At 36.0% G+C, this 27754-nt stretch overlaps 2 protein-coding genes across 3 annotated transcripts; both read right to left on the reverse strand.

Moving 5' to 3' along the window:
* Positions 1-142: 142 nt before the first annotated feature.
* LOC128211486 (stearoyl-CoA desaturase 5-like) lies at positions 143-14774 on the reverse strand. Of its 2 annotated transcripts, XM_052916330.1 has the most exons (6): positions 14628-14774; positions 14273-14383; positions 9847-10093; positions 2939-3069; positions 2311-2516; positions 143-1103 (listed from the first exon to the last, which is right to left on the reverse strand). In XM_052916330.1, the coding sequence occupies exons 3-6, from the start codon at positions 10082-10084 to the stop codon at positions 662-664; spliced, it is 1017 nt and encodes a 338-aa protein (XP_052772290.1). In that variant the 5' UTR covers positions 10085-10093; positions 14273-14383; positions 14628-14774; the 3' UTR covers positions 143-661. The 2 variants fall into 2 exon arrangements, with proteins under 2 accessions (XP_052772290.1, XP_052772300.1); XM_052916340.1 differs by lacking the exons at positions 14273-14383; positions 14628-14774 and adding an exon at positions 12681-12814.
* A 1280-nt stretch (positions 14775-16054) lies between these two features.
* Positions 16055-27281, reverse strand: LOC128220162 (probable serine/threonine-protein kinase mps1). Its single transcript, XM_052928442.1, has 4 exons — positions 27127-27281; positions 22730-23304; positions 21796-21878; positions 16055-20730 (listed from the first exon to the last, which is right to left on the reverse strand). Exons 1-4 carry the CDS (start codon positions 27201-27203, stop codon positions 20608-20610), a joined length of 858 nt encoding a protein of 285 aa, XP_052784402.1. The 5' UTR covers positions 27204-27281; the 3' UTR covers positions 16055-20607.
* Positions 27282-27754: the final 473 nt, after the last annotated feature.

Consider the following 27754-nt stretch of genomic DNA (forward strand, 5'->3'; position numbering starts at 1 on the left):
ACAATCGTGTTATCAGTAATTAATATTTTTCATAAATGCATTATTTAGTAAGTAGTTAAAGGTTTATCAGTCAAAATGTAGGTTTGTTATACATGTGTATGTATTGATTTTGAATAAGAGTGTCACTTAAGGAAGGTCGAACAACATGTTGAGTATTTTATTAAACTAAAATAACCAAATTATACTTCACAGTCGTGAAACAACAGTTTTAACATGGAAACAAATCAACACATAGTATGGAATCTTATTCGTACGATAACACTTTAACAGCATCATAATTTGGAATCAAAATATTCTTTATCAAGTAACCATCAATAATATAATTAAAAACATAATGAACAAAAATCAAATGAAATAATATAAAAGCAGATCAGTTCGTCTCGAGCGGGGCATGTCACTGCACGTGACGGCCTGCATCAACCTCATGTTTTCCCAAAATGTTGCCCATAATGTAAGCAGTATCTGGCGTCATTGCAATTTTTCACATTTTTCTGCTAAAATGCTTACAGCTTATATGCTCACACGAGTTGTACTTTGTTAGTAATCAAGGGTTATGTATGACTTGATTATTATATTAAGATGATAACCGTTTAACTGTCAACTGGGAATTCTTAAACCTAACTGTGGCAGCACTGAACAGTTCAGGCACTCAACAGTTCTTTCACGACAGTTTCTTTGCAAGCGGTCTTTTGTCACCGGTTTTGGCCCTTCGGCTTTCTATAAAATGCTTGGGCATTGCCTTCCGGTCGTAGGCGAGGCCCAAAAGGGCACACACATCGATAAATACCGTGGACAGATTGAGAATCCATCCAAATTCGTTAGTTGAGTAGTCATGGGGGAAGGTGTGATGGTAGTTATGAAAACCCTCGCCCGCCGCTAGTAACGCCACAACGGGGTTCTCCGAGGGGCTGATGCGGACGTCGTACGGCTTCCAGCCCCACATGTGCGCCGCGCTGTTCACAAGCCATGTAGCGTTCAGGGCGGCGCTGTAGCGGAACAGGGCGCACACGAAGTAGGAGATGAACGCCGACTCTCCCCAGAAATACCATGGCACGACCGTGGGCATCACAAAGCACATCAATATCACAGACGGCACATATATCCTGTAATCAATAATTATAACATCAATGCCAAATGAAACACAAAATTTGAGCAATCATGAATGTATTGGCATCCATATACATACAGCCACATTACCCTGTCTCCATCAACCATATTCAATCCCAAGGTACATCTCTACATTGGCTTGCTACATACCAAGTTTCAGCTCACACTATGTCATTTCCACCTTATGTTGTTGGACTGAAAAAAATGTAACAGCGACCAGGACATTGACCTACAAACCTGAAAGCTATCCAAAAATCTCCGATTGAGCTTCCTACATGCCAAGTTTCATAACGAAACGCTAATTTAATATATTGTAGCTGGTGCAGAATCTGTTGATGTCTTTATTTTAGTATCAACGACCTTGACCTTTACCCCTAACCTCAAATGCAATCCCAATATGCTTCATCACATGATCGATGTTGCTACATACAACGTTTCATCACTATATGCCATTTGTAGCTTAACACATTCATAAAAAATCAGTTTTCTTCCTATTTCATCATAACGAAACTCGTGACCTTGACCCCACAAAACAGTTTTTCCTTCCAGCGTAGTTTTCTGTTCAGTAACGTACCGAGGGCTGTCCTTAAAAGTTCGTCACGATGATACAGGAACAAATTCATTCCAAAAGGTATTAATGTAAACATTATAAGATATATATATAAATATAACATGCTATTAAATCTATTTGAAAACAAGTACGGACTACTTAACATTTTGTTTCAAAAGTTTTGATTAGAAGCCTTCCGAATATATGTCTCCTAAAAAGGTCAAAAATAGAAACTTACTCCGTGTAAGCCATAATGCAGCCATTATAGGGCGCAGGCAGACCTTTATAAACTCAACTTACTGCGTGTAGTACGATACGGTATATGCATTTTGCGTTTAGCAATTGAAATCTTTCCTGGAAAGGAAGAAACTGTTGTGGTTTAAAACATTCCCTATCATAGAAATCGATATGAAAACAGTCGGCTCTCCTTATGTGTGTCAGTTAAATATCAGCTATGAAACAATGTCATTTTAGAGATAAACATAATATTTATTTCGTGAAATGCATCATGGCAAAACAAGGGGTCGACACAATAATGCACCCTTCGCCTCATTTTCCCTGCAAGACACACACCAACACGACCCAAGCAACTCCACCCAACTCAATCGGCAAACGTTTCAAAACGAGGAAAAACGCAAAACAGCGGCACTTACTTCCGTTGCAAGCGGAGCACGGGGTCCGCAAGGAGATCAGAGATGTCCAGAAGCTTGCCTTTGTTCTTTACTTCCGGATGCTTGCGCACGAGAAGCCAGCCAACATGTGCGAAGAAAAATCCTCGTTTCGCATTGTGGGGATCCGCGTGAGTTTCGGAGTACTTGTGGTGCACACGGTGGTCACGTGCCCACTCTATGACGTCATTCTGAAACAAAACGAGAATGCATGCAATAATGGTTTAAAAATTCACAATAATATTATGATGATCCGGTTGGTTATATGTGGAACCGTAGGGTATATAAGAACGTGTAAAAAATATGGGGCCACTTATGGGATGAGATTTGGTTTATGTTCATGTGAGGACCCGTTTTTATAAAATTGCTATCCACGGTTTTCTATCATTTTCTTTTAAATATCTAACATATTTAAAATTAAAAGGCTAAATTTATCATACACATCAGCTATATTTATTGTTCCAAATCCTAGCAGATAACATACTACATGTACAGTAGTTTGCATAAAGCACTTCTGCTCTTGAGCAATAAACACCAAGTTCTTCAACAACTTGATTATCCAGAGTACAATCAAATTTACATAGATTTGTTCTGTTGATATGTATTACCATACCTGGAATGCCATGGAGTCGCACATAGCTAGGAAGATTCTAAGCGGAAGTCTGGCCTTGTATGAGCGGTGCGACCAGAGGCGGTGAGCGCCGGCCGTGATACCAATAGCATTGAACTCGTACAACACGAAACCTGAAAAATGTGGAACATGTCTATGTTTATTTCAGCTATCAAATAAAGCCATTAACTCAGAATATGTTCAAGACATCTCGCATGGTTTGCATAAGCTGACTGGTCAGCAAGAATGATAGGATATATAATGTAACCTACAGTTTGTAACTATCTGTCTGTATGTCTGTATATCTCTGTACATGTATATTTGTTGTCTGTGTTCCAGTTTATCCGACCGTCGGCTGTATGTCTGACTGTCTGTCTGGGTGATTATCTGCCTCATGACTGTCTGTGATGCGTATGTCTGTCTGTAACTATGTTTGCATTGCTTCCTGTGTGTCTGTCTACCTTCTTGTCTGTCTGTCTGTCTATCTGTATGTCTCAATATGTATTCGTCTGCCTGTCGTGAGTTAGTATTTATCTCAGTATTTGTCTGTCTGCTTGTCTAGCTGTCGTTTCGGCGGCCTGCCTGACTGTCAGGGAGTATGCATACCAATCGGTATGCCTGCCTGTCTGTCTGTCTGTGGGTCTGCATATCTATCGGTATACCTGCCTGACTGTCTGTGGTCTGCATATCAATCGGTATGCCTTCCTGACTGTCTGTGGGTCTGCATATCAATCGGTATGCCTGCCGGACTGTCTGTGAGTCTGCATGTCTATCGGTATGCCTGCCTGACTGTCTGTGGGTCTGCATGTCTATCGGTATGCCTACCTGACTGTCTGTGAGTCTGCATGTCTATCGGTAGGCCTGCCTGACTGTCTGTTGGTCTGCATATCAATCGGTATGCCTGCCGGACTGTCTGTGGATCTGCATATCAATCGATATGCCTGTCTGTCTGTATGTGCGTCTGCATATCTATCGGTATGCCTGTCTGACTGTCTGTGAGTCTGCATAACTATCGGTATGCCTGACTGTCTGTGGTCTGCATATCTATCGGTATGCCTTCCTGACTGTCTGTTGGTCTGCATATCAATCGGTATGCCTGCCGGACTGTCTGTGGTCTGCATATCAATCGGTATGCCTTCCTGACTGTCTGTTGGTCTGCATATCAATCGGTATGCCTGCCGGACTGTCTGTGGATCTGCATATCAATCGATATGCCTGCCGGACTGTCTGTGGATCTGCATATCAATCGATATGCCTGCCGGACTGTCTGTGGATCTGCATATCAATCGATATGCCTGTCTGTCTGTCTGTGAGTCTGCATATCAATCGATATGCCTGTCTGACTGTCTGTGAGTCTGCATATCAATCGATATGCCTGTCTGTCTGTCTGTGAGTCTGCATATCAATCGATATGCCTGTCTGACTGTCTGTGAGTCTGCATAACAATCGATATGCCTGTCTGTCTGTCTGTGAGTCTGCATATCAATCGATATGCCTGTCTGTCTGTCTGTGGATCTGCATATCAATCGATATGCCTGTCTGTCTGTCTGTGAGTCTGCATATCTATCGGTATGCCTGCCTGACTGTGAGTCTGCATATCAATCGGTATGCCCGCCTGACTGTCTGTCTGTAAGTCTGTATATATATATCGGTATGCCTGCCTGACTGTCTATGAGTATGCGTATCAATCGGTATGCCTGGCTGACTGTCTGTCTGTGAGTCGGTATATCTATCGGTATTCCTACATGACTGTATGAGTCTTTAATTTAGAAGTCATAAATTCGAAACGGTCTGCATAAATCAACAGCAGTAAAATGAATAGACGCACAATAAAATAGACAGAAATACCAAAGAGAAAACATCTCAGTAACACAACGTAAAACTTAAGGGACAAGCCAATTAGTTAAACAAATCAAAATAAATAAACCCTGTTAAGAAGCACAACGTGAGGAGCCAAAGGTCACTAAACTAGAGACACATACATAATTATAAACACCACATGTATACACAAATACAAGCACCACAAACAGACCACAGGTTATGCACCAGTCAATTGTAACCACGGCCCCACAGGTCCGGGGAATAGCGGGGACTTTGACTTTCGGTCCAGCCAACCCCGGGTAAAATCCCCGCCCTGCGGGGACGCACAGATGGTCAAATCCCCGCTAAATGCCCCCCCCCCCCCGCACCCCAGAGACCCTAGGTAAGGCCCATTCCCCGCTATATTTTGCGCGAAGATAAAACCACAGCATTCACCCGACACTGCGGTCGGTAAAAACACGGCCCATTTCCCCGGCTATCCCCGGTATACCACCGGACCTGGGGGGACCGTGGTTACAATTGACTGGTGCATTAGTACATGTACTGTGAATAAAATTATGAGAAAACGTTTAAACCTGCACTCTCACAGATTTACCGGTTTTACAACTTTTTATTTTTTGTCTTGTAAAGAGCAAATTTTGCAAACCAGTGATATAATACTGCTGACAAAAGATCAGATCGCAGATTTTCATATTTCCGTTCAAAATTTTATGTTTTATGGCTAAAAGCGTTACTAACGGTTTAAGAAAAATACATTAAACATTAATTTTTGACCTTCAATTTGAAAAATGCGATCTGATTTTTTGTCAGCAGTCTTATATTACTGGTTTGCAAAATTTGCTCTTTCCATATTACTGGTATCTATGATTTTTCGCATAAATTTGCTCGTTCCAAGACTAAAAATAAAACACAGTTGTCAAAACATTCAATCTGTGAGAGTGCAGCTTTAAAACATTGTTTGTCTTGGTTTCGTTTCAGGGAATCGTTGTTGCGTTTGTCGATTGTGGTAACTTTACCGAATCTATATTTTACGTTTTACTGCCGTTCTGTAATACGAGGCAGCTGCATGAACAAATGTCTCAAATTCCATTATTTTTCTGTCTCGGTGCTTAGAGTTTGCAGTGAGTGCGCTGTACATGCAGTGCACATATTAGGCCAAAAAAAATACCTGTATTTCCAGTAACATGGCGGAAAAAAGGGTCGGTCGGGATTTTTTTTGTTTCCGTATCATGCAATTTTCTGTTAAATCAGATCAATTATGTTATATCTAAGCGTTTCATAATTTACAAAAAGTCGGAGAAGAACAGCATTGTTTAATGTTTGAAATCATTTCTTTACCTTCGACTACCGTATTTTCCCGCAAATTTTGCCCATGAAATCTGTTTTTTTTTTGTATACAATACTCGTTTATAAGTCGCGATCGGTTTTCAGAACAAATCCAACACTTCAATTTCTACAAATCTGTGATAATGTTCTACCCAAACAGTCAATTATCAACTAAATTTGTTAATTTCCTTGAGGAAAATCGCCGATTTTCTTGTCAACAGTGAGCTCCTTAAACAAGGCCTTCAAGTAGAGGTAGGTTAAAAATAGAACAAGTAAACGCGGATGTGGATTTATTTTATTTATCTTATTTTCGTACAATCAAAGTTTCATTCATTTTTATAGTGAATTCAAACATTTCGGTCAATGTTATAAGATTCCCAGACGACGATTATTGATTATTATGTTTTCGATCGTATGGTATTTTCTTACCAGCCTAGGCGAAATCCTTGCAATCAAATGGGATCATACGGTATCCGACTGACCGAATTAAATACAAACCATAGCCACGCCCCTTTGATATTATCACCGCTCGTGCTCTGACGTCACAAATTGCACCGTTTGATCTGCAGCATTCGGAACTCCTCGGCCATTTTTTCAAAAACAACCTCGGATGTATGTGCCGGTACATCTGTTGAAGTAGTCCGTATTTTTTTTAATAAAATCATTAATTAATGTAGTGTTTAAGAGTTGTATTCATTGCTCTCAGTTTAAATTGATTGCCAGTGAAGTGTATTATTGCAAACATAATTACGATTCCCAAGGGTTAAGTCATAAATTTTAACTACTAAATAAGATTACTACGCGATCTATTTGCAGCGGACTTAAACGTACCACTTTTTAAGTGTGTAAACCGTCCATATACATCCGAGGTTGTTTTTGAAAAAATGGCCGAGGAGTTCCGAATGGATCTGCAGCCGACACATTCCAACAAATGTGTCGTTAACTCTCGAAGGTTTTTGTTTCAGTGATGGGACTTATTAAAATAAGGCGAAATAAATAACCATTGACAATTGCGGATAAATTAATGTAACGATTAATGAAATGCGTATTGGAACCTGGCAGTTAGCCTGCATGAATTCGCAAAGCCTAATCGTAAGAAGCCTGCATGATATACGCAAAGCCTAATCGTAAAAAAGTAAGTTTTATTTTGGACATGAATAAATAACACCGCGAGCTATAATCCTAAATATTTTCATTTTAAAGACAGCAAAATATGTCTCTTGTTATTAACCACGTGTTTGGACCGTAAACATGCGTTTGCCAATTTGAAGATATCGGACACTGGGTTCGCCGCCCTCCGCCATTTTGTTTTCCTGTTGACATAGCGTCTCGGTTATACATAATAAGGAATGAAAGTTTATTCTCCGGGGACATAGAAAGACAAACAACGAAAATAATGACGATATATTTAAACAAGAGGCCCAAAAGGGCCTATGCTCTACTGGCATGGCTTTTGTGGTCATATCAATCCACAGCATGTATGTATGGGTAAAGGGCAACAGACATATAGTTTATGTTTTGTGTTTGGGTTACCTGAAAACGTTGCACGTTCAACATCTGAGCCCAGAAAGTGTAAGCAGATTAGTTGCATGAACTATTTTTATATGTGCCAAGTAAAAGTCATCTGACAAAAAAATGCTTTCAAAACTGTACTCATAGTAAAAAAGTTAAAAAAAGTTGGTCAAAAGGTCAAAGTCAAGGGCATCCTAGGACAACATTGATCAATTTGAACAAATATTCACAATCAATTGTGCTGAGATGGATGTGCACAATACACAAAAAGATTTTCAAACCTTTCCAGATTTATGTTTACCAAACCTGTGAACCCTGGGTGTGGCCAGTAATGACACCATGTGCATAACTTAAACATTCACAACCAATTTTGTTAAGATGAATGCACAAACTACAGAACTTAAAGCTAAAAAATGGCCTTTGGGCTTTCAACAAGAACAAGGCAGAGTAATTCACAAAATCAACTGCAGAAGCAAAAAGCAAAAAGCAAATTGTCTCTCAAAATCCTAGACTTGCAAATTGTCTCCCTTAACTCTAGACTTGAATTTACATGTACATGTAAACTTGGCTTAAATAGAATTCGCTCATGCAGACCTGGCTAAAAATAGAAAACATTTCTTTAAAACTTTCATGGCCCATAATCTAGGCATTCATGGGCGGATCTGGCTGGTTTTCGAAAGGAACCGAACTCTAATAGATATCTAGATACTGTACAAGTTTCATTGAGATACAATCAAAACTAAAGACTGTATCGTGTTCACAACCAATTGTTTACACAATAGCATTTTTATACTATCAAGGGCCATAATCTAGGCATGCATGGGTGGATCTGGCTGGTTTTCGAAAGGAACCCAGCTCTAATGGATATCTAGATACTGTACAAGTTTCATCGAGATACAATCAAAACTGAAGACTGTATCGTGTTCACAAGCAATTGTTTACAGACGCACGAACGCACGGACGCACGACCGCACGGACGCACGGATGTACATACTACGTACACATTACCATCGCATAAGCTCTTCTGGCCTTTGGCCAGTAGAGCTAAAAAAATAATATTTTTTTTACGATAGAATTAATATTTATTTATTTTTACTTTTAAGATTAGGGTCGGCGAGGAAAAAATAGGGTCGGTCGGGTTACCGGAAACACAGGTATTTTTTTTGGCCTTAGGTCGTTACATCAGCGCGGGAGACGCATTTATTTTTCCAGGATTAGTGTTGATGGAAGTTTGGGTTAATACGGTTTGGCATTATTGTCAGGGGAATACAGATAATCAGACTGAGTGAGACGCAATTTTGAGAAGAAAACGAAACCTTAAGAAGTGTTGTACCGCGAATTGCGATAGAAATCGCTCATACATGTATCATATATATGCCACCTCCTGAAATCAGCACAAGGCAAACTAATTACAGTGAACAACGTTTACCAACGCTATTGTTATTCTTTTTCATATATTAACATTATGATCAAAAGCGCCGCGGAATGTTAGACTACGTGGAATCATGGTATGCCAATCCTGTTCTCGTGCAGGCGCCTAGCTGATCGTACGCAAATACGCAGTTGCATAATGAAATTTTGACAGGTCGAAGTTTTTGTCACACCAAAACCCCCGAATTTGAAATAAAAACCGAAGGGGGAGGGGGGGGGGGGGCTAGGGGGTGAAGGGGTTAATATGCTGCCCGTCAATGATGAACTAATTTCGATCTGCGTAATCCCAAATAGGCCCTAGCCACGCGCCTGTCGTGTTATTGTATTGGTTTGTTACTTTGTTTAGAATAAAAAAAGGCATAACTCAATATGTTTTCAAGCCACAGTTATACACCTTGCTATACATGTGCGCGGAATCCGAATGTATGCCAATCCTGTTATCGTGTTGCTGTATTGTTTGGTTACGAGTAAAAAAAGCATAACTCGATAGTTACTGAAGCCAGAGTTATGCGCCTTACTATGCATGTGCGTATTGATTTTGGCAACATGTATACCAAGTTCCAATATGATTTCTTGAACCAAACGGGGTTCGACTTACAGTCAACGTTAAAGATTTCGCACGACAACGACAATGAGTCTCACGCCAAGGCTATCACAATAGCCCGATTGTTTTCTTCAAAAGACCAGACGAGCCAATATAGAAATGACCGTGAAATTAACGTGCTAAATGGACAAGGAAATAGATCTAAAATTATCAATACTAGATAATAAATGTATATTATGCATATATTATGCTTACTTAAAATAAAATATATACTTACAAAAGATCATTGTTTTCCAAGATGCCTGTGGTAGAAGCCAAAGGCCATACAGGGCGCCAATGTGCAGCGCGGACATTAGTACCACATTTTTCCATACAATTGTGAGCGCCGGTCTTTCGGACTCCTCTACCGCCCTCTGGTCAACGACCTCCGGCGTGAGTCCTAGACTGTCTTCGGGTGCCACGGGTCCATCGGGAACCACCTGCGCGTGTCCATCCTCGCCAGCTCTTGGAGACATGGTCCTTGTCTGTGGAATACAAATGTACGAAATAATAGGTTGATGATAGTCGTGTAAGGTTGAAGATGACCTGATATAATTTTCTCCAAACTGACTACGTCACTCTAGTATTTCCTTAAATATGACGTAATGATTGGTACGTATTAAAAATGATTCAACATTTACTTGATCAAACAGTCAGTCCCACAAACTCAAAGGAAAACGCCACTGTTGTTTCAAGTCAGCGTATTTTGTATGGTGATACACGAACATCAATATGAAATAATTCCGATTTAAACATAAATTAGCCGCATTAACCTTTGGTAGTTTTTTTACAGGATTAAAACCACTTCGAGTGTCCATGTGCTCCACACCTTGTATCTAAATATTTTGTTTCCAATTCGACACTGTATGCACCACGTTGATATCCTAAGCCTGTTTATTAGACTTATAAATAACATATATCCATGCCGGAACACTCATTTTAGAAATTAGACATATACATTGAAAATCAAAATGCGCTCAAGGCAATAAAGTTTGAAAGTGAAGTTGTTAAACATTTAAGTATATACTTATTCGCAGTGGCGAATCGAGCAGGCGGTCACAAAGGCCCGTGCCCCCCCCCCCCCACCCTTTCCGACGAATGAAGCTTATTTCAACCGTAAATCTATATTTTAAGTATTTTAACAATTAAAACGCCGACAACTAGGTTTTTTTTCGGTTCACGGTGCCCCCACCCACCCCCGACCCCAGTAATAAATTCCTCGAACCGCCACTGCTTGTATGGATCTATTAAAAGCAAATCAACATAGTTAAAATAGTAGGCAATAGATAACAGAAAATTGCTAAGTATCTGCAAAAACCCTTGAATATCAAATGGAGGTTTATGTCTCATATCGGGGGGTTTCCTCAAAACAAGCCTTGAATTCTCAATGCAGCCTAGTAAGAGGCCGATAACACATCACTTAATATGGCTAAAATAATAAACGCACTAATCATGCAGCTGTCTCATCTGTGTTTCCTTGTTTAAAATAACCGTTATGGTTTCCCAGTTTAAATCATACCGTTTTACGTAGTCGACATCCCTATTAAATTTCGAACTGGAATATGCGCAATAACTGCGAAAGATGCATGGGTAGTAAGCGATGAGATACATCAATAACTAAGATGCAATGAGTTGTACACAACGACGTCAATTTTAAGTTATTTTTTGACAATTATATTTTTCTTGCAATGGTATCATCTGGTGTCTAGCCCCTTCAAACAATAAAAGTACAATTAATTCATATAGAACACTATAATGGTCCGATAGTTCAAAAGGTAAAAGCGTTGTTAACGTTATCGTTGTTAACTTACACATATTTACTGCTCTAGCAGTTTAATGGATACACTTGTGATCTGCAGTCTTTCTAACAAGATTTGAAACAACAGTTTCAGGTGTACATGTATTTGTTATATCTTATTAGATGAGCACATCATAAAATAATTCACGTTTTTAATGTTAACAACGCTCTCGCTAATCACGTTGTTAACTTTAACAAAGTTCCGTGGACAATATGCCCGTTTTATATGCAACGCAGAAATGATCATATAGTAGGAACAGACGTGACTTGCCGCAGATATCGAATATCCTGCAGAGGCTTAAGGATTCGCTTGTTGTTTTACTATCAAATGCGCCTGAATGTTTTGAACCAGTTACAGGAGAGGAATATAATCATGTCTCACATAGCGGACCAAATTATTTTAATAGTACAATGTTCAAGGCCAAAGCATTTATATTGAAATAAATGACTTGCATTGAAATCTCTTTTTTCCATTCATACACCGTTTATGGTTTTCCTTTATAGCACAGTGGATGCAAAATCAATGAACTATTGAATTTGTTGAACTTTACCTATATATCCATATGTTAGGCGTAAATAAAATATTTTTGTTTTCGGTTTCATGCCAAAAAACAATAGGGTTATAGGTAGGTCGGAAACTCTTTTATTTGTCAAATTGTTTCATGAGATTTTTATGTTACAAAAACTTCAAATCACATCTAGTAATAGTATCACTGACGTTTTTAAAAGCCATAAACACTTCATTTTTAACTTTCTAAACAAAAACAAAAACACACGATAAGAAATATTTCTCAAGACAATAAAAAGGTAAAGGATCGGGGTAAAAAATAGGGTAAAATCGGGAAACCAGAACCAAACATTTTATTTACGCCTTGTGCGCATTTCGTACCATGACTCAGCTCGCCGAGACACTTGAATTAAGCGTTATGTAATGTAAACCCGAAATAAACCATTACGTGGAAAACGGCAGTGCATCTGACATTTGATTTCCGCAAGTTTATGATAATTTACAAACTTCCTGAGAGTCTATGTAGGAAGACTTTAAACTAGTGCAAATATCGAGTTACATGTATATATATGCTAAAAATGCAGTTTTACTGCGCAGTTCAGTAACTATAACGATTCGTAGATTTGTATTATGATAATATGAAAAAAGGAAATGCACAGCGGCTGTAAAACGCGTTTTACTGCGACACACCTAGAATAAATGAATATAGCCTAAAGTAAGCTTATGTTTCCATTAACAATTAAAGATAATCGAAATAAAAACTTACTCGACGACTGATAGCCAGCTGAATGCAGAGAAATCACGGCGAAGAGAAAACTATATGATCACAGCGCTGTCATGGTCGCCAAGCGAATCAATACACATTCGCTATATGAGTTCTGCCAACTGAAGCAATACCCTTGAGCAGTTACGACAACTCCCAAAATTGTCTTTCAAGAAGACGGGGGCACAAGGAACGGCGACAACAGCACAACATCGGGCGCGCACATGTGAATGCTGACCCTGTCGTAAAGCGCCGTGCCTGAACGTTTCAACTGTCCGCTTGAGACAACAAGACAAGACATTTCTTATTTTACTTTTTAATCTAGTTCATTTGGCCTGTACAATTGACCTTTTAACTGTCTTCCTCGGTTCTTTTAGCCACCATTTAAAAACCCCTTACCGCAAGCTCATTATTTTTTCCTGTGGTCAAATGACGTAACGTGACGGCAATACAATCGTCGGCATTCACGTTAAAACGTAACGCACTTCGATAAGACTACACAAGAACACGTACGTTTCCTTTTCGACAAAACTACACAAGAACACGTTTTTCCATTTCGATAAGACTACACAAGGACACGTGATAGAAAAACAGCATTATAGAGCACCAAAGGTTTCCTATGAGCACCTAGGGAATCCGATTATTGGTAGTACATGGGTAATAGAGGCGAGTTGGAAAGGGGTCAACGATTAGATATCAATTACGTGGATTGGAATCGGAAACTTTGAGAGCAATTAACTAATGTATATAAAAAATATATTTTAGACATAATCTGCATGATAACGTCTGATGAAGACGGCGTCGAATTATTTAACAATGGTTTGAAACAAGATAATGAACCATCCACGGAACCTGAGAAGGTTTGTCACTCTTCTTTAGGTCAGGGTATGTTCCAGTCATAAAAAAACTCGATGAACAGCTCGACCCGGTTGCGGTGTCGATCTGCGGATCTGTCAAAGTCCAACCTTTCGGACCCTGTCTGATGTCTAAAGTCCTCTAGTGCATTGGATCGGCAAAGTGGCGAAATCAAGCGAATTGTACGCAAATTTGCTTGTTTAGTTAACATCAAATGTGGAAAAATGTACAAAATGTGTAAAATACTTCAAATAAGACGTTTAAAAATGTGAAGTGCTTTCATCTGTTTTAATACAATACATTATTATGAATATTCGACACATTTGTTTGAACCACAGGTGGCAGGCACTTTCAGTCAGGGACTGTGAAAACCCGTATTGATTTAATTACCCCCCCCCCCCGTCATTAGCAATGTTTTTAAATAGCCTTCCTTTTTAACTGGGGAATTCGTGGCCACGTGGCCTTTACAAGGTGGCCTTTACAAGGCTATTATTTTTTAGGTATCTGTACATCAATAAAATATTTTATTGTTTTAATATGTGTAGTCAGTTGAGATGAATGTAATAATGCGTTAAGTCTAAAAAAAATAATTTGCATCAACCTCAATACATTTATTATGCCCCTTTAAATATGTTACACCATCCCAGTCAGATACTACGATCTATGGTTTCATATTTTTTCTAGACGTAAATTAAAAATGCCCTTAATGATCGTAGCAAAAAAGCAGCAAGAATTCTAACCTTATGAAGAACTGGTCCGCTTATGTTCGTATACGACTTTTCTTCAACAGCAGCACTCTCACTAGTTCACAAATCTTGAAGTTTCTGAAGCGTTTTCCTTTACTGCGGCTCCTAGAGAAAAGTTTGTCTTCGTTTGAGATACGTACAGTATACTTACATAATTAAATTATATATATATCTAAAACACGGTCAATACAGAATAGTATATATCCAACCATTAATTTATTAAATTTAAAGACTTGAAAACAATAAACACTTGAATTTGAAATATGAATTAAAGATGTACAGGGTTATTAATTTATTCACCGAACCGTTCATCTACTGTACATAAATGAAATCAATATATCAGTCTTACTTTATATCCTGTGACGATAGGTCTTCGGAGCACTGTGCTTTAAATAAATGAGTCCAACAACAAAGATATGTATTTACGTATGTATCCGGTTATTGACTGCAACACATATGGTTTGAACGTGAACTCTGACCTCTCACGCATGCTCGTCTGATGCGTAGAACGATGGGAAAACCAATAATGTGCTATTTTTAGAAACGGACGACCCTATCACGCTATATTTATACCACGAACATGAATCGATCAGTCAGATAATAATATTACTATTACTGATGCTTTAAATTGTCCATAAAACTCCTATTCGTACATAAACTGCTACATAAACTGCTATTCGGAAGAATCTATACCAGAAAAAAGACATACTAAGCACATATATATATACGCAGTGAACTTAGTTGTATGAATGACGAACTGCTTATTGGACTTTACTCTGCATGTTCACCCATTTCATCACTTACGTATATTTGTGAATATTGGGGATAGGTGAACTTCACAATATTTATTGTGCCGATGTTAAAAGTGCACAGTGCCATTGTGATCAATAAATAATATTAATATTATTATGATTAACTCATTTCACTTTTATCATCAAAACTAAAAAATGCATATAATTTGTGTATAGTTTCAAAAATATTAGCCTTTATAAGTTGATCCTTTTTTTCATAATAGATACGTGGCCACAAATTCACCAGTTAAAACGTTCATTTGTTCTAGCCTATTTCATCATTATATCACGCATGTGTAAGCCATCAAAGTTCTCTGCCTTTTCTATCCATAAACATGTACCCTAGTACCCTAAGCGTGTGAAACCTTGCGTTACTCGTGACAACAAACAATGAAACCAACTCATGCAGAGCTCCGTGGACAGAAACTGACCGGAACGTGGCCATTTATTTTATGCGCCAGCTAGAATAACATACGAATTACATTTGTTCGTTAAGTTCAAGGTTTTCCGGCTACACTTTACGCTTATATGTTCCCCTTTCGGGAGAGTTATCAATATAATATGTCCAGTTTATGGATAAGTGTCGAATCAGAGTCAGACATAGCCAATTTGTGTCACGGATAGAAACACTGTTGTTCTTAATATGACAACCAAGATACGACGCACACACGTACGCATGAAAAAAACAGGGGTGGATCCAAGGTTTGACGTCAGAGGGAGCGTAACTTAGGGGCGTAACATTTTGACACGAGCACCTCCCTCAGAGCCTAAATCTATATGGTTTAAAGTGCTGGCAGGGGGGGGGGGAGGCAGAACAATGAAATGAAAAGTAAACTTGTACGATTTAATGGTGGGGGCGCCGGGTACGACCACCCCCCTTGGACCCGCTAGTGCAGTCAATGGACCGAAAATCGTCATATTTTTACGTACAACTTATTGTCTGGACATTACAAACAAAGATAAACTCAAGCAAAACTCACAAAAGTGATTGTTTAGCAAAAAAGGTCCGTTTTATTAGTGACAAAACGAGTTCATAGTTTCTGTACAATTCTAGCAAGTTCCCACAAAAACACATAAGTATACCCACATTACACTTGTAAATGTTGAGTAATGGATTTTAACTTCATGCAATTCAACAATTTATAGGGAATTATACAAATTCAAATACAGATACAGTAATCACTCTAGAGGACATTTATACAATTTAAAATTGTTTCCAATCTGAGGACAGAGGCATGCATTAACAATATAAATATGAGATAAAAAACAATTAGGGTAGTTGATCAACAATGCAACACATATCTTTATACAGCCAAAGTTAACGAAAAACAACACGAGACATTGTACCATAGTGAGGTAAGTCCTTGGACCTTAGATGGTGAGAATTTGTACAAAAACAGAAACATGTGTGAAGACATACCAGTTGAATGATATTTTATCTATGTAAAGGTCTTACTGGTCAATGTCACATGCTGAAATTGATACAGTGATGTCAGGTGTGTGCACTTTGTATAAAAAATAATCAAACAATTTGTCATCATGATCTCATAATGGGGATCACTACCCTGCACCCATTTTTGTTTTAATCTATCATCATCCTTATGTCTGATCAAAGGCCTTGTAAGGGCAACACCTTAAATAGACACTCTTATTCAAAATCAATACATACACGTGTATAATATACATCAGTTTTGACTGATAAACATTTAACTACTTACTAAATAATGCATTTATGGAAAATATTAATTACTGATAACAAGATTGTAACTGTGTATTTAATAGCAGAAAGAGCAAAAATATTAAAATATTGGTAAGATTTACTGTGGTCTACTATAGTCTCATAAGGTAGAAATACCGTGTTTTATGCTCATTTCTTTCAAATTAAACTCTGTATTCTTTATAGGAACCATTGTTTTCAATATTTATTCATCCTTTTGGAATATTAAAAAAATATTATTTATTGTGGTAAATCTTATCTGGGAGTAAGAGTGCATCTCTAAGTACAAAGTCAACAAATAAATATGACATACTAGTAAGCATATATACAAAATATACTGATTAGAAATCTGTGATTTGTGTATGACTATTGCAGTTTATTTCACAACCTCAATAACAACCAAATATTAATACACAATATAAAAACAAAAAAGATTGAGGTAATTCACTACTGGGGTTTGCACGGAAGGTACATCAAATACATCTACAGTTTATTAGGCCAAACAGGTATATATGTGCGTTTCTGATATCACTGCAAACAATATATAAGTAGGTAGGTAGGTTGGGATATTTGTTTTTAGTGAAGTTGTGTCTGAGTGTAATTTTCACACTGAAAATCTTCACCAATATGTCTGAGTACAGTTTATGTGACTTTCCTGTTCAAATACTGATGGCTTGCAATAACAATTTAGGGTTGGATGCCAAGAATAATTATGGTTATGTCAACATACCGGAAATAAAAAATATTTTTAATGTCTAATTATATATACCTTGGACAGCAGACTTAAAGTAAACATTGTGATTCCATTGATCAACTAACAATTTCTACAACGAACATTTTGAGACAAGAAATACTTTGTATGAATTTGTTTGTATCAGTACACAATAACATCTACTTTAAATGTCAATGATTACCTAGCTTTTACAAATCACATTTATGCACTAAAGCTCTTATTCAATTATTAATGTAATTGTATTCAAATCACAATGTTATCATTTACATATACACTTAATTATTTTTTTCTGAGACAGAGATTTAAAGAAAGAATTATACAAAATGTAATAATGTACAAAATTGTCAGGCATGTTTAGAATTGTTCTGTTAGTTTCTAAAAGATAATATAGGCTTTTCTAACACAGTTGCTGGCTTGCTGCTTCCAGTATGAATATTAAATACATAAATCTAAGTGGAGAACTCTGGCTAAGAAAACCTTTGATCTCAGACAGGATTTTCACTTTTCTTAAACTTGAATGACATGAATACCGGTACAAAATCTGCTAAAAAACATTTAACATAAAAAATAAATGTGTCAATATCTATACACATCAACACAACAGAACAGACTAACAACAATGGTTAAGAACCAAAAGACGAGAGCCACTCAGCAAACATCAATGCCCGTCTGTTGTTATTTTCAAGTTGAATAAGGAGCATTATTATAACTAGAGCATAACTAGATTATTATTAAAACTGCAGTTTTGAGACCTTGCTTATAATACATGGGCATATAATGAGCGGCAGCATGTGTACCAAGTTTCATATGAATATCATCTTGCTTATAATACATGGGCATATAATGAGCAGCAGCATGTGTACCAAGTTTCATATGAATATCATGAACAGTTTTTAAATTTAATGGCCAAGGTTATAGTTACAACACAACAAAGACAACGACAGCAATGCTATGACAACACCTCAACTTTCCTTCAAAAAAAACAATAACAGACAAGCTACAAAAGACAGACTCATAGACAAGCAGATAAAATCTTGCTGGAGTGTGACTAAGCAATCGTGAACACTGGTGATTTTATGAATGATAAATATAAAAAAGCTGTTTCCGAAATTCAAACACAAGTCTGATCAAATGAATCTTTGCTAAGGCAACTATTGATAAAAAAAATATTTTTGGCTTTTCCCCGACCAAATAACAAAAATACACAAATTATTTAAGTTTCTCTGATGGCAGTTTTTTTCTTCCGTTTTTCATTAGGGAATTAAGGAAGTACATTGAAAATATGCCTGTGATTATGATTATATTTGTACTTCATGTTTGTTTGTTTGTATAAATTTCATGTTTGTTTGTATTTCGTATTTATATTTCATGTTTGTTTGTATTTCATGTTTGTATTTCATGTTTGTACTTTATATATTTTTCTCTTCATTTATATAGGATTACAAGAATAAAGTACATACATAATAATGTGGGTCTGGTAAATGCCAAACAAACTTTTTATCAATTATGGCCTGAAACACAATTTGACTAGAACACATGAGATTCTTTTTGTCGCATGGTATTGATGAAAATAATGTAGGATTAAGGTGCAGGTAAATGGTTATAAGTGGTCTACAACATGTTAAAAAAGCATTCTCTATAAAGACGATTTTTATTAAAATCTCTCTTTTTTTATAACAATTAAGTAAAACTATACAGAAGCTTTTATTGATTTAGCTAAACTCTCAAAAGCTTTAAGGTCATTCATCCATCATTAATACAAAACATTGCTACTGGCAAAGTTTAATTTTATCGTGACAAAAATGTGAATATTTCGAATTTGCAACAAGATTTTTTTTTTATTTATAAATACATTATTTAAGAAACAAACTGATAAAAATGCTACATATCATAGTCTGGTCAAATTTTGTAACCGAGTATATAACTTCCCTTAAATATATCATATCATAATAGTAGCATCATTTTGGTGTTATTCAAAACCGTATTCCACGTCAAAATAATATAAAGATTAATCATATCTCTAATGCACATTTTTTCATCCTAATGGTGGATGGCTTACCTTAAAATTATAACCTTAATTTCAAATAACACAAAGCAAAGACACTCGTCAACAATGATTCCTTATAAAAATGCATGTACATGTATGCAAGCAACAGCTTCATCAAAAGAATACTTAAGTCAGATCATGGTTGGCACAAGTGGTGAAATACAGTCAGGGTTCTCATTTTCTGGCCTATGCAGAAATTTCGTCTATTAAATAATACAGTCACACTTTTGCTATAAACATATAACAAAGACGGATGCCTTCATGCATTTCTTTAAAATTACCCTTTGGACAACCAATTTTCAAATTCAAGTTGGAACTCTGGCCCAATATCACAAAAAATAGTTAAGTCATTTTTCAATCTCAACTTATTTTACTACAAAATAATAATGATAATTACAGCATAATTTGATTCCAAATCTAACATATATATATATATGTGTTTTACTCTTTTTAAAAATGCATTCTGTTATAGACTGTATACAAAGAAATATTGTGAACATTTTGCAGAAATATATTCTACGGCAAAAAAGTGTTGGAGTTATTGTGTGTTCAACTAAATGTAAATTATTGAATATTGATAAAAAAAAATATAAATCACAATTTGAAACAAACAAGATTTCCATTCTTTTTCAATTATACAAGTTGGAGAATAACTAATGTATTAAGTTGAGTCAAATCATTCATAAAGTATTTTAGCAATATTGGGGCACAGACTCATGTTTCAAAAAGTCTTGGGTCTGAGTTAAGACTCAAAATTGCAAATCTCATTTAAAGCGTAACTTTCATTCTAACAGGGTTTTGCTGGTAGAACATTGCTGAATACATTACCACCCCTATCATGAACACAAATTTTGCAAAAGCAATGGATATACAATATCCATGATATATCTTTAATATATATTCTGTTCTGTCTGATGTAAAACATATCACTTTTAAATAATTGCTTATCTGAGTCTAAGTTTAGACTCTAGATTTAAGACTGTTTGTGAAAGTTGGCTATCTGAATCTGTGAGCACGTCAAGCTGTGCGAGTGTCATGGTGTCACGAGGGTGGTGATCGCTTGTCAATCTCCTTCTGTAGAATATTTTCGAGGGTCTTCACCATGTGCGGGGGAAGACCACGATCACATCCCATACGTCGAGCTAACACATCAGCACGTATACCCTGCAAGAGGACATGGTTTCATGTTATATACATATAGTAAAATACTGCAGTCAAACACATTGCTAACAACAAGAACAATAAGAATGATGAAAATTGATATCTTTAACTGGCGTACATTGTGATTTAAATGCTCATAGTTAACATTTACATGATATTCTGAATTCTACAGTAGCATTTATAAAGTACTCTTTCAGAAATAATCATGCTAAACATTGGAGAGAGCTCTGCCCAGGTAAATGTACCCCATTACAACTTCTTTGTACTACATGGGTATTTGGACATATTGCTAACATAAAAAGAAGACATTTTGGTAGAAAAAAATATTTTTAAAAACAGCACAAACAAGGTTCAATGCAATCCACATTGTTGATAGAGATATGATGTATTCCATCAAAAGCCCTGCCTTGCAACAAGAGTGTGGCTCAGCAAATGTCAGAGCCTAACTTTGTTTAAAGTGACACTCTTATTCAAAATCAATCCATACACATGTACAATGTACAACAAACATCAATTTTGAGTGATAAACCTTTAACTTCTTACTAAATAATGCATTTATGGAAAATATTAATTACTGATAACAAGGGTGTAACTGTGTATTAAATAGCTGAAAACGCAAAAATATTAAATGATTGGTGAATGCTAAAAGATTCACGGTGATCTACTAATGGTCATAAGATAGAAAAAACGTGTTTTCTGCACCTTTCTTCCAAATTAAACCCGGTATTCTTCATAAGAACCATTGTTTTCGACATTTATTCATCCTTTTTGGTAAATTAAAACAACTGTATTAATTGTAGTAAATCTTATTAAGGACTACATCTTTAAGTGAAAGAGCATAACTCAATCATTACAAAAGTCATAGTTATGAGCCTTGTGAGACATGTGCTTATTAACTCTTATTAACATTATTACCAAGTTTCATGTGATTATTTTTAACAGACATGGCCAAGAGGTTGCACATAGACAACAACACCAAGGATATGAAAATACCTTAATTTTTCTTTGATAAACATTTTTTTCAATATGTGCTAAAAGTTATATGAATTTAAATGCTGCAGCACTTACCTCCATGACATATTGCTTATAAACCTTCCCGTCTTTATCTTCAAATTCAAACTTAAACAGCAACTTTGGTTCATCATCATCATCTGAAAGAAATTATTGGTAATTCAAATCAATGAATTAAAATCGAACTGAATCAACAAGGCAATTTGGAGACTTTGCTTAAATATGACTGACATAATATTTTTCAGACCATATTTTACCAAGTCAAGGGCAATTACTCTTATTTAGACCAAGTGAAATAAGATTGGTGCACAACAACCCACCCATGCAGACCAACATACCTATGAAGTTTCATGTCCATAGGTGAAATACGTTTGGAGGTACATGTAAATGAGACATAAGATTTTTCAGACCTTTTAGTTAGTCAGGGGCCATGAATCAGACCAAATGATATATGACAGCAATGGCAAGCACACAACACCCAATGTTGACCAACATACAGGTACCTATCAGTTTGGAGAATCATGTAAATGCAATACTTTTGGCCATACATGCAAGATTGTTATGGGACCAGATACGTAGATCGTAAAACCTATATAGCCCCCAGATATTTAATCAACACTGATGGAACTTTCTACTCATATGCACCCATAAGTAAAGTAAAACAGATATCCATGTAAAATGTGAACATTTGGTCAAGTTATGACCAAATTTAGATTTTGTCAAGATGACAATTGTCAAGATAAGGCTGATAAAACCAGAGACAGACCCAAGACTCTTGACATTTTTTCTATTGAAAATCAAATGAAAATTCATTATCATCATTAAACCATGACCGACAAATTTTACATACAAATGTAGCCCACGTTAGCTTAATCACATACATGTACATGTACCCTGGTAAATGTACATTTGTACGTATAGTATACATAAATTTTAATTATTTATATGGAAAAGCAACTACGGTACAATTAATGTTAACACTTGGGCTTACCATCTGAATATTGATACTGCTGCTGTTGTGATATCCGAGGCTGCTGCTGCTGCTGTTGTTGCGATATCTGTGGCTGTTGTTTCTGTGTATTATAAGGCTGCTGTTGCTTTTGTTGTTTTGGCATCTGAGGCTGCTGCTCTTGGGAATTTGGTGACTGCATCCGGTTATGTGGAGATAGTGTAGAATTGTTCACGACTGGAGGGGCCTTAGCTGACTTTGCAGAGGCCAAACTATTTGCTTTGTCTTTACCTGAAGACTCACAAGTTGCTTTGTTTCCAGTTGGAACTGACTCTGAATGCGACTGAGGTTTATTCCGGTTGTTCTTGTTGTCTTGAGGTAGCGAGACATTCTGGGTATTTTTACTTTGAGCATTTTCCTCCCTGGACGAGCTACTTTGTTCGCTATCAGCGCTATCATAGAAAGTTTGTTCCTCTTGCGGTTTGTTCGTCTGATCTTTCCTGGATGGAGGCACATAAACAGCCGCATCAGGCTTTTTAGATCGCTGGTTGACAGCTCCAAAATGTCTCCCTCTTGTGTTCTGCTTGGTAGTTTTGACTTCTTTATCATAGGAATCCCTAAAAATGTAAACACAGACAATTAATTTAAATATAACATAATGATGTAAACACAACCAGTTGAACCATTTACAGCTACTTGTACATGTCACTTTGTGTTTACTGAATTTTCCTATAGTGAGTATGTTGATATTTACCTTTATAGAATTGATCAAAATTATAACATGCAATCTATACATCACATTATGATGTTGACATCTGGGCACGTACTCACCTACATTTTTTAGTCTGAATTTGTGACTTAGAATAGTTAAATTTCAATTTGTTATATAAGAACAAAGATGGTTAAAAAAATATGTTAACATGTGTTACCAATGTTTTTTACCATCTGATATACAATATATATACATGTATTGTTGTTTTTTTGAAATATTTAAGAATTCAGTCCTGAACTAGACTTGGAAAATATGTTTTTATGTTTCCCAACAACTGTATGCTCCAGAACTCATGCATACATTTTCACCAATAAGCTGTTTTTATAATATTATTTATTGATTTATCTGAAATTAACATAGTAAGACATTTCATCCAATAACCACTTGCTTCAAACAAGATATTTGGTTGACTACGACAAGAAGTCTTAATATATTTTTAACCATATTGGTCAAAAGTTGTCGAATTTTATTTTTAAAAGATAATGATTCTTACTTTATTTACATCTGATGGATTACAACAGACATCAATTTAATTTGTATAAATTAAAGACACTGTGCAGATAGGGGTTTTAGTTCTATAGAAGGATACACAATGTTTACCCTTGATCTATTATTCTACAGTCATTAAATATTATAACAGATTAAATTCACCTATTTCTAAGCCAGGGCCACCAACTTCCATCTTTTGGTCTCTCTGGATGTGTGGTACATGTATACATTTTGAATAGCAACCTTTTTGATTCTGATTGAAATGATTTCATTTAGAAAGCTATGAGGAAAATTGGATTTGAAATTCTATTATATACCACAAGCACATACCAATTAGAAAGATGTCAGCCTAGACACTAATTAAAGCTGATAAATCTCACCTACACAGTAATTACAACAAAACAATTATTGAGCATATGTCACATTGATAAGTAAATGAATCACAGCTTGGCCCCTTTTTCCTACACATTATACTGGAGTAATTAATGTTAGCTTCCCACAAATGAAAAGTGCTAATCTTTGAAGTCAATTAGACAATTCACTTGAAGTGGAACATATCTGTTTTGCCCATGCATTGTAATATACATATAAAAATGGAAATGATAGCTGGAAAATGATGTAAAATTATTCACTCTGTATAAACATGTCAAAGAAAATGAGGAAATAATGTTCACATTTCAATGTTTAAACATGCAGTAATATAAGATACATTTGTTAAGTGTTTTGTTTAGTTTTGTTTTGTGTTCAGACATGTTCATTTTGAAATAACATTTTCACCTTAAAAAATCTCAAAATGGGGATTTTACTATGTTCAGAATAGCACTTCATTTGGTTTTTGATTTAATTCATTAGAAAACTGTATTATGCATAAAAAATATTGCCCATTCATGCAAAAAAGTAGCAAAAATAACTAATCAATTGTATGTTCAATTCTACTAAATCTACAGATAAATAAAACACTTTGGTGTAAAACCAGTAAAGTTTTATGTAAGTGAATAATCTTAAGGAACTCTACATGTAAAACATGGTGTAAAGTTTTATGTAACTGAAATTGAATAAACTTAAGGAACTCTACAATCTTCAGACAAAAGAGTTAGTGTCCCATTTCTGGATATTGACCTCAGGACCTGTAGTTTGCTGGCTTACATCACAACTCACTGTGTCACTAAAGTAAGTGTTGGTACATGAAGTACATGTATCTATATGGCTGTACTACAATACCCCACCATTTTTACTGGAACCAACACCAGCTCATACAGTGCAAGAAGTAAGTCGAGGTTCGTTTACTGTCTATCTATATCTTCATATCTTAACCAATTACATTGACAGCATAAAGGTACCAGACAGAACAAGTCTGTGTCTTGACAGAAGTTTTAATCCAGGACTCTGTTTTGTAGGTAGACTCACTGTAAGACATCTCAATTACTTTTCTACAGAGACAGCCAGACAAAGCTTTATGAATGGATATACACCTATAAAAACAGTAACACCTCCACTACAAAAAGGCATCATTTTGAATTTGACCAAACATTTTCGTTCTTAATGGAAAAATAAATATGAACATTTACCGAATACTCCCTCATTATATTTAACTAAAACCGTACGTGAGTTAACGTGCACAAGACCCTTGCATGTTTGTCTCAAGTACAGTACTCATTTATAGCTGCTCTCTCACAGATCGACCTTTTGCCAACTTTTTTTTATTTTTTGTTTTGGATCAAGCAGTTTTTAGCATAAATATCTGAAAACCAGTGATCAAAAACTGATGACAAAAGATCAGACCGCAGATTTTCATATTTCCTCTCCAAAATTGATGTTTTGTGCATTTTTCTTAAACTGCTAGTAACGGATTAAGCGATAAAACATTAAATTTGATATGGAAATATGAAAATCTGCTCTCTCATCTTTTGTCAGCAGTCTTTCAGCACTGGTTTGCAGATATAAGCAAAAATTTACTAATTCAAAGACAAAAAATAAAAAAGTAGGAAAAAAAGTAAATCTGTGAGAGTGCAGCTTTAAGGTGTAATTTAATTGTTAATCCCAAGCTATGCATCACCTGTTTATAGCCTGGTGTCACAGCAGGGTGCCAATTTTCCTGTGTATTGTAATGGTCAATTGCCATTTACATGATTTATGGCTGTGCTCATTGAAAAAGGACTGCCCTAGTTCATAAAGAGCCACTTCAGAGCATTTTGCTGGCTTTTTCTTTCAACAAGTTTTGACTGATTCAGCCTCAAATATGAACATGATACAACAAAATTTTAAAAATGTAAATAGCTAACTAATAATATTTTTTATTAAAATTCTCTTTCACCTAAATCAGGCACAAACACCAGAATGTATGACTCACAGCCACATAATTGGCTGTTACCACATAATGGGGCATTGTTATTTGTACAACTTATCATGATTCCTCAACAATATTTTCACATGCTAGCTAGATATCCACTTGGGTTGCTTGTATGTGAAAATATTGTTGTGGAATCATGATAAATTTTTGTCCGATGTCCCTAGCCACAATAAAGCACGTTAAGTGAACTTTTTTTAACATTTGGATATTCATTTTGTTCCTTAAATGCCACAAGTCGACTGATCCATACCAATGTAAAATATATTCTTCAACTGTTACTCCACAAAATTCACAGTGACACTGTTAAATAAAACTACAAAAGTTACACATTAATAATTTTAGCCAAAACCTTTCTCTTATTTCACTTAAGTATTAAATGAAACACAATTAATCAGTCTTATTCAGATTGACTTCTGTCAATAAGGCATCGCCATTTTGAACCTATCTAGGAGGTGCCCGTTAACTTCCCGCTCAATATACTTAGTGCTGGGATCTGCCATTCTTGACAAGGAAAACAACAAGTGGGTTATGGACGCGTAGAGTCGCAAAAAAATTAAAATTGTCAAAGACTCTGAAGCGGCTGTTTATATGGACTACTATATGTCCCATAACGTGATAAACACCTAAAATGTCACTCTGAATCATATTTTCTGGTGTCAGTGAATTAATGTAGTGATTCGTGAAGTTAAGCAGCTAGACAAAATGTGGCTCTGAATATTATTTTCTGGTGTCAGTTAATTAACTTTCCTTTTTAATATTTTATTAACCCATTTAAGGTGATGATTCTTGAAGTTAAACCAACAAAACCTCTGTAGTTTTGTTAAATACCTGTCAACTTGATTTCGAATTATGCTTTTCATGAAGCCATGCTTCATATCTATTCGCTGGGCTCTTGAAGTTGACATTTTAATGATCACACTAAAGAGAAATTAGTAAAATCATCTGGATTTTTATCGTAAATATAACATTTCCTGAGAAATACGTCATTCATTTTTGTGTAGATCAGGATATAACGGCGATTGAACGAAAAGAAAAACAGCAAACGGTATTTCGCTTTGCAAAAATTTCAAGCAAATTACGTGATCAAAACCATGTTTCATTTTAAATAATGATTAATTTGAAAAAAAAGACTTAGATTTTATGAAACTTTAATACTATGTTTTATAAATATTATAAAAATGATTACTTTTCACCAAATACGAACATAGAGTTCAATTATTTGTAGACCTACGTTTGGCAAAGATGTAGCTTTTCGTTTTGTCAAGATAGAGAGAGAGAGCACTGTTTGGAAAATAAATCAAAGAGTTGCCATTTATGGCATTTTTAATGCGGAAATAGCTTCATAAAAAGTTAAGAACCAATCGGAACACTTCGGCCAGTATCCAACGACTAAATATTATCTCGAACCTTTCCGGAGATGGCCGAGTTGTTACGATTGGTTAAGAACGCGGAAAGG

The sequence above is a fragment of the Mya arenaria genome, chromosome 2, assembly GCF_026914265.1.
Source record: "Mya arenaria isolate MELC-2E11 chromosome 2, ASM2691426v1".
In the NCBI taxonomy this organism is placed as follows: domain Eukaryota; kingdom Metazoa; phylum Mollusca; class Bivalvia; order Myida; family Myidae; genus Mya; species Mya arenaria.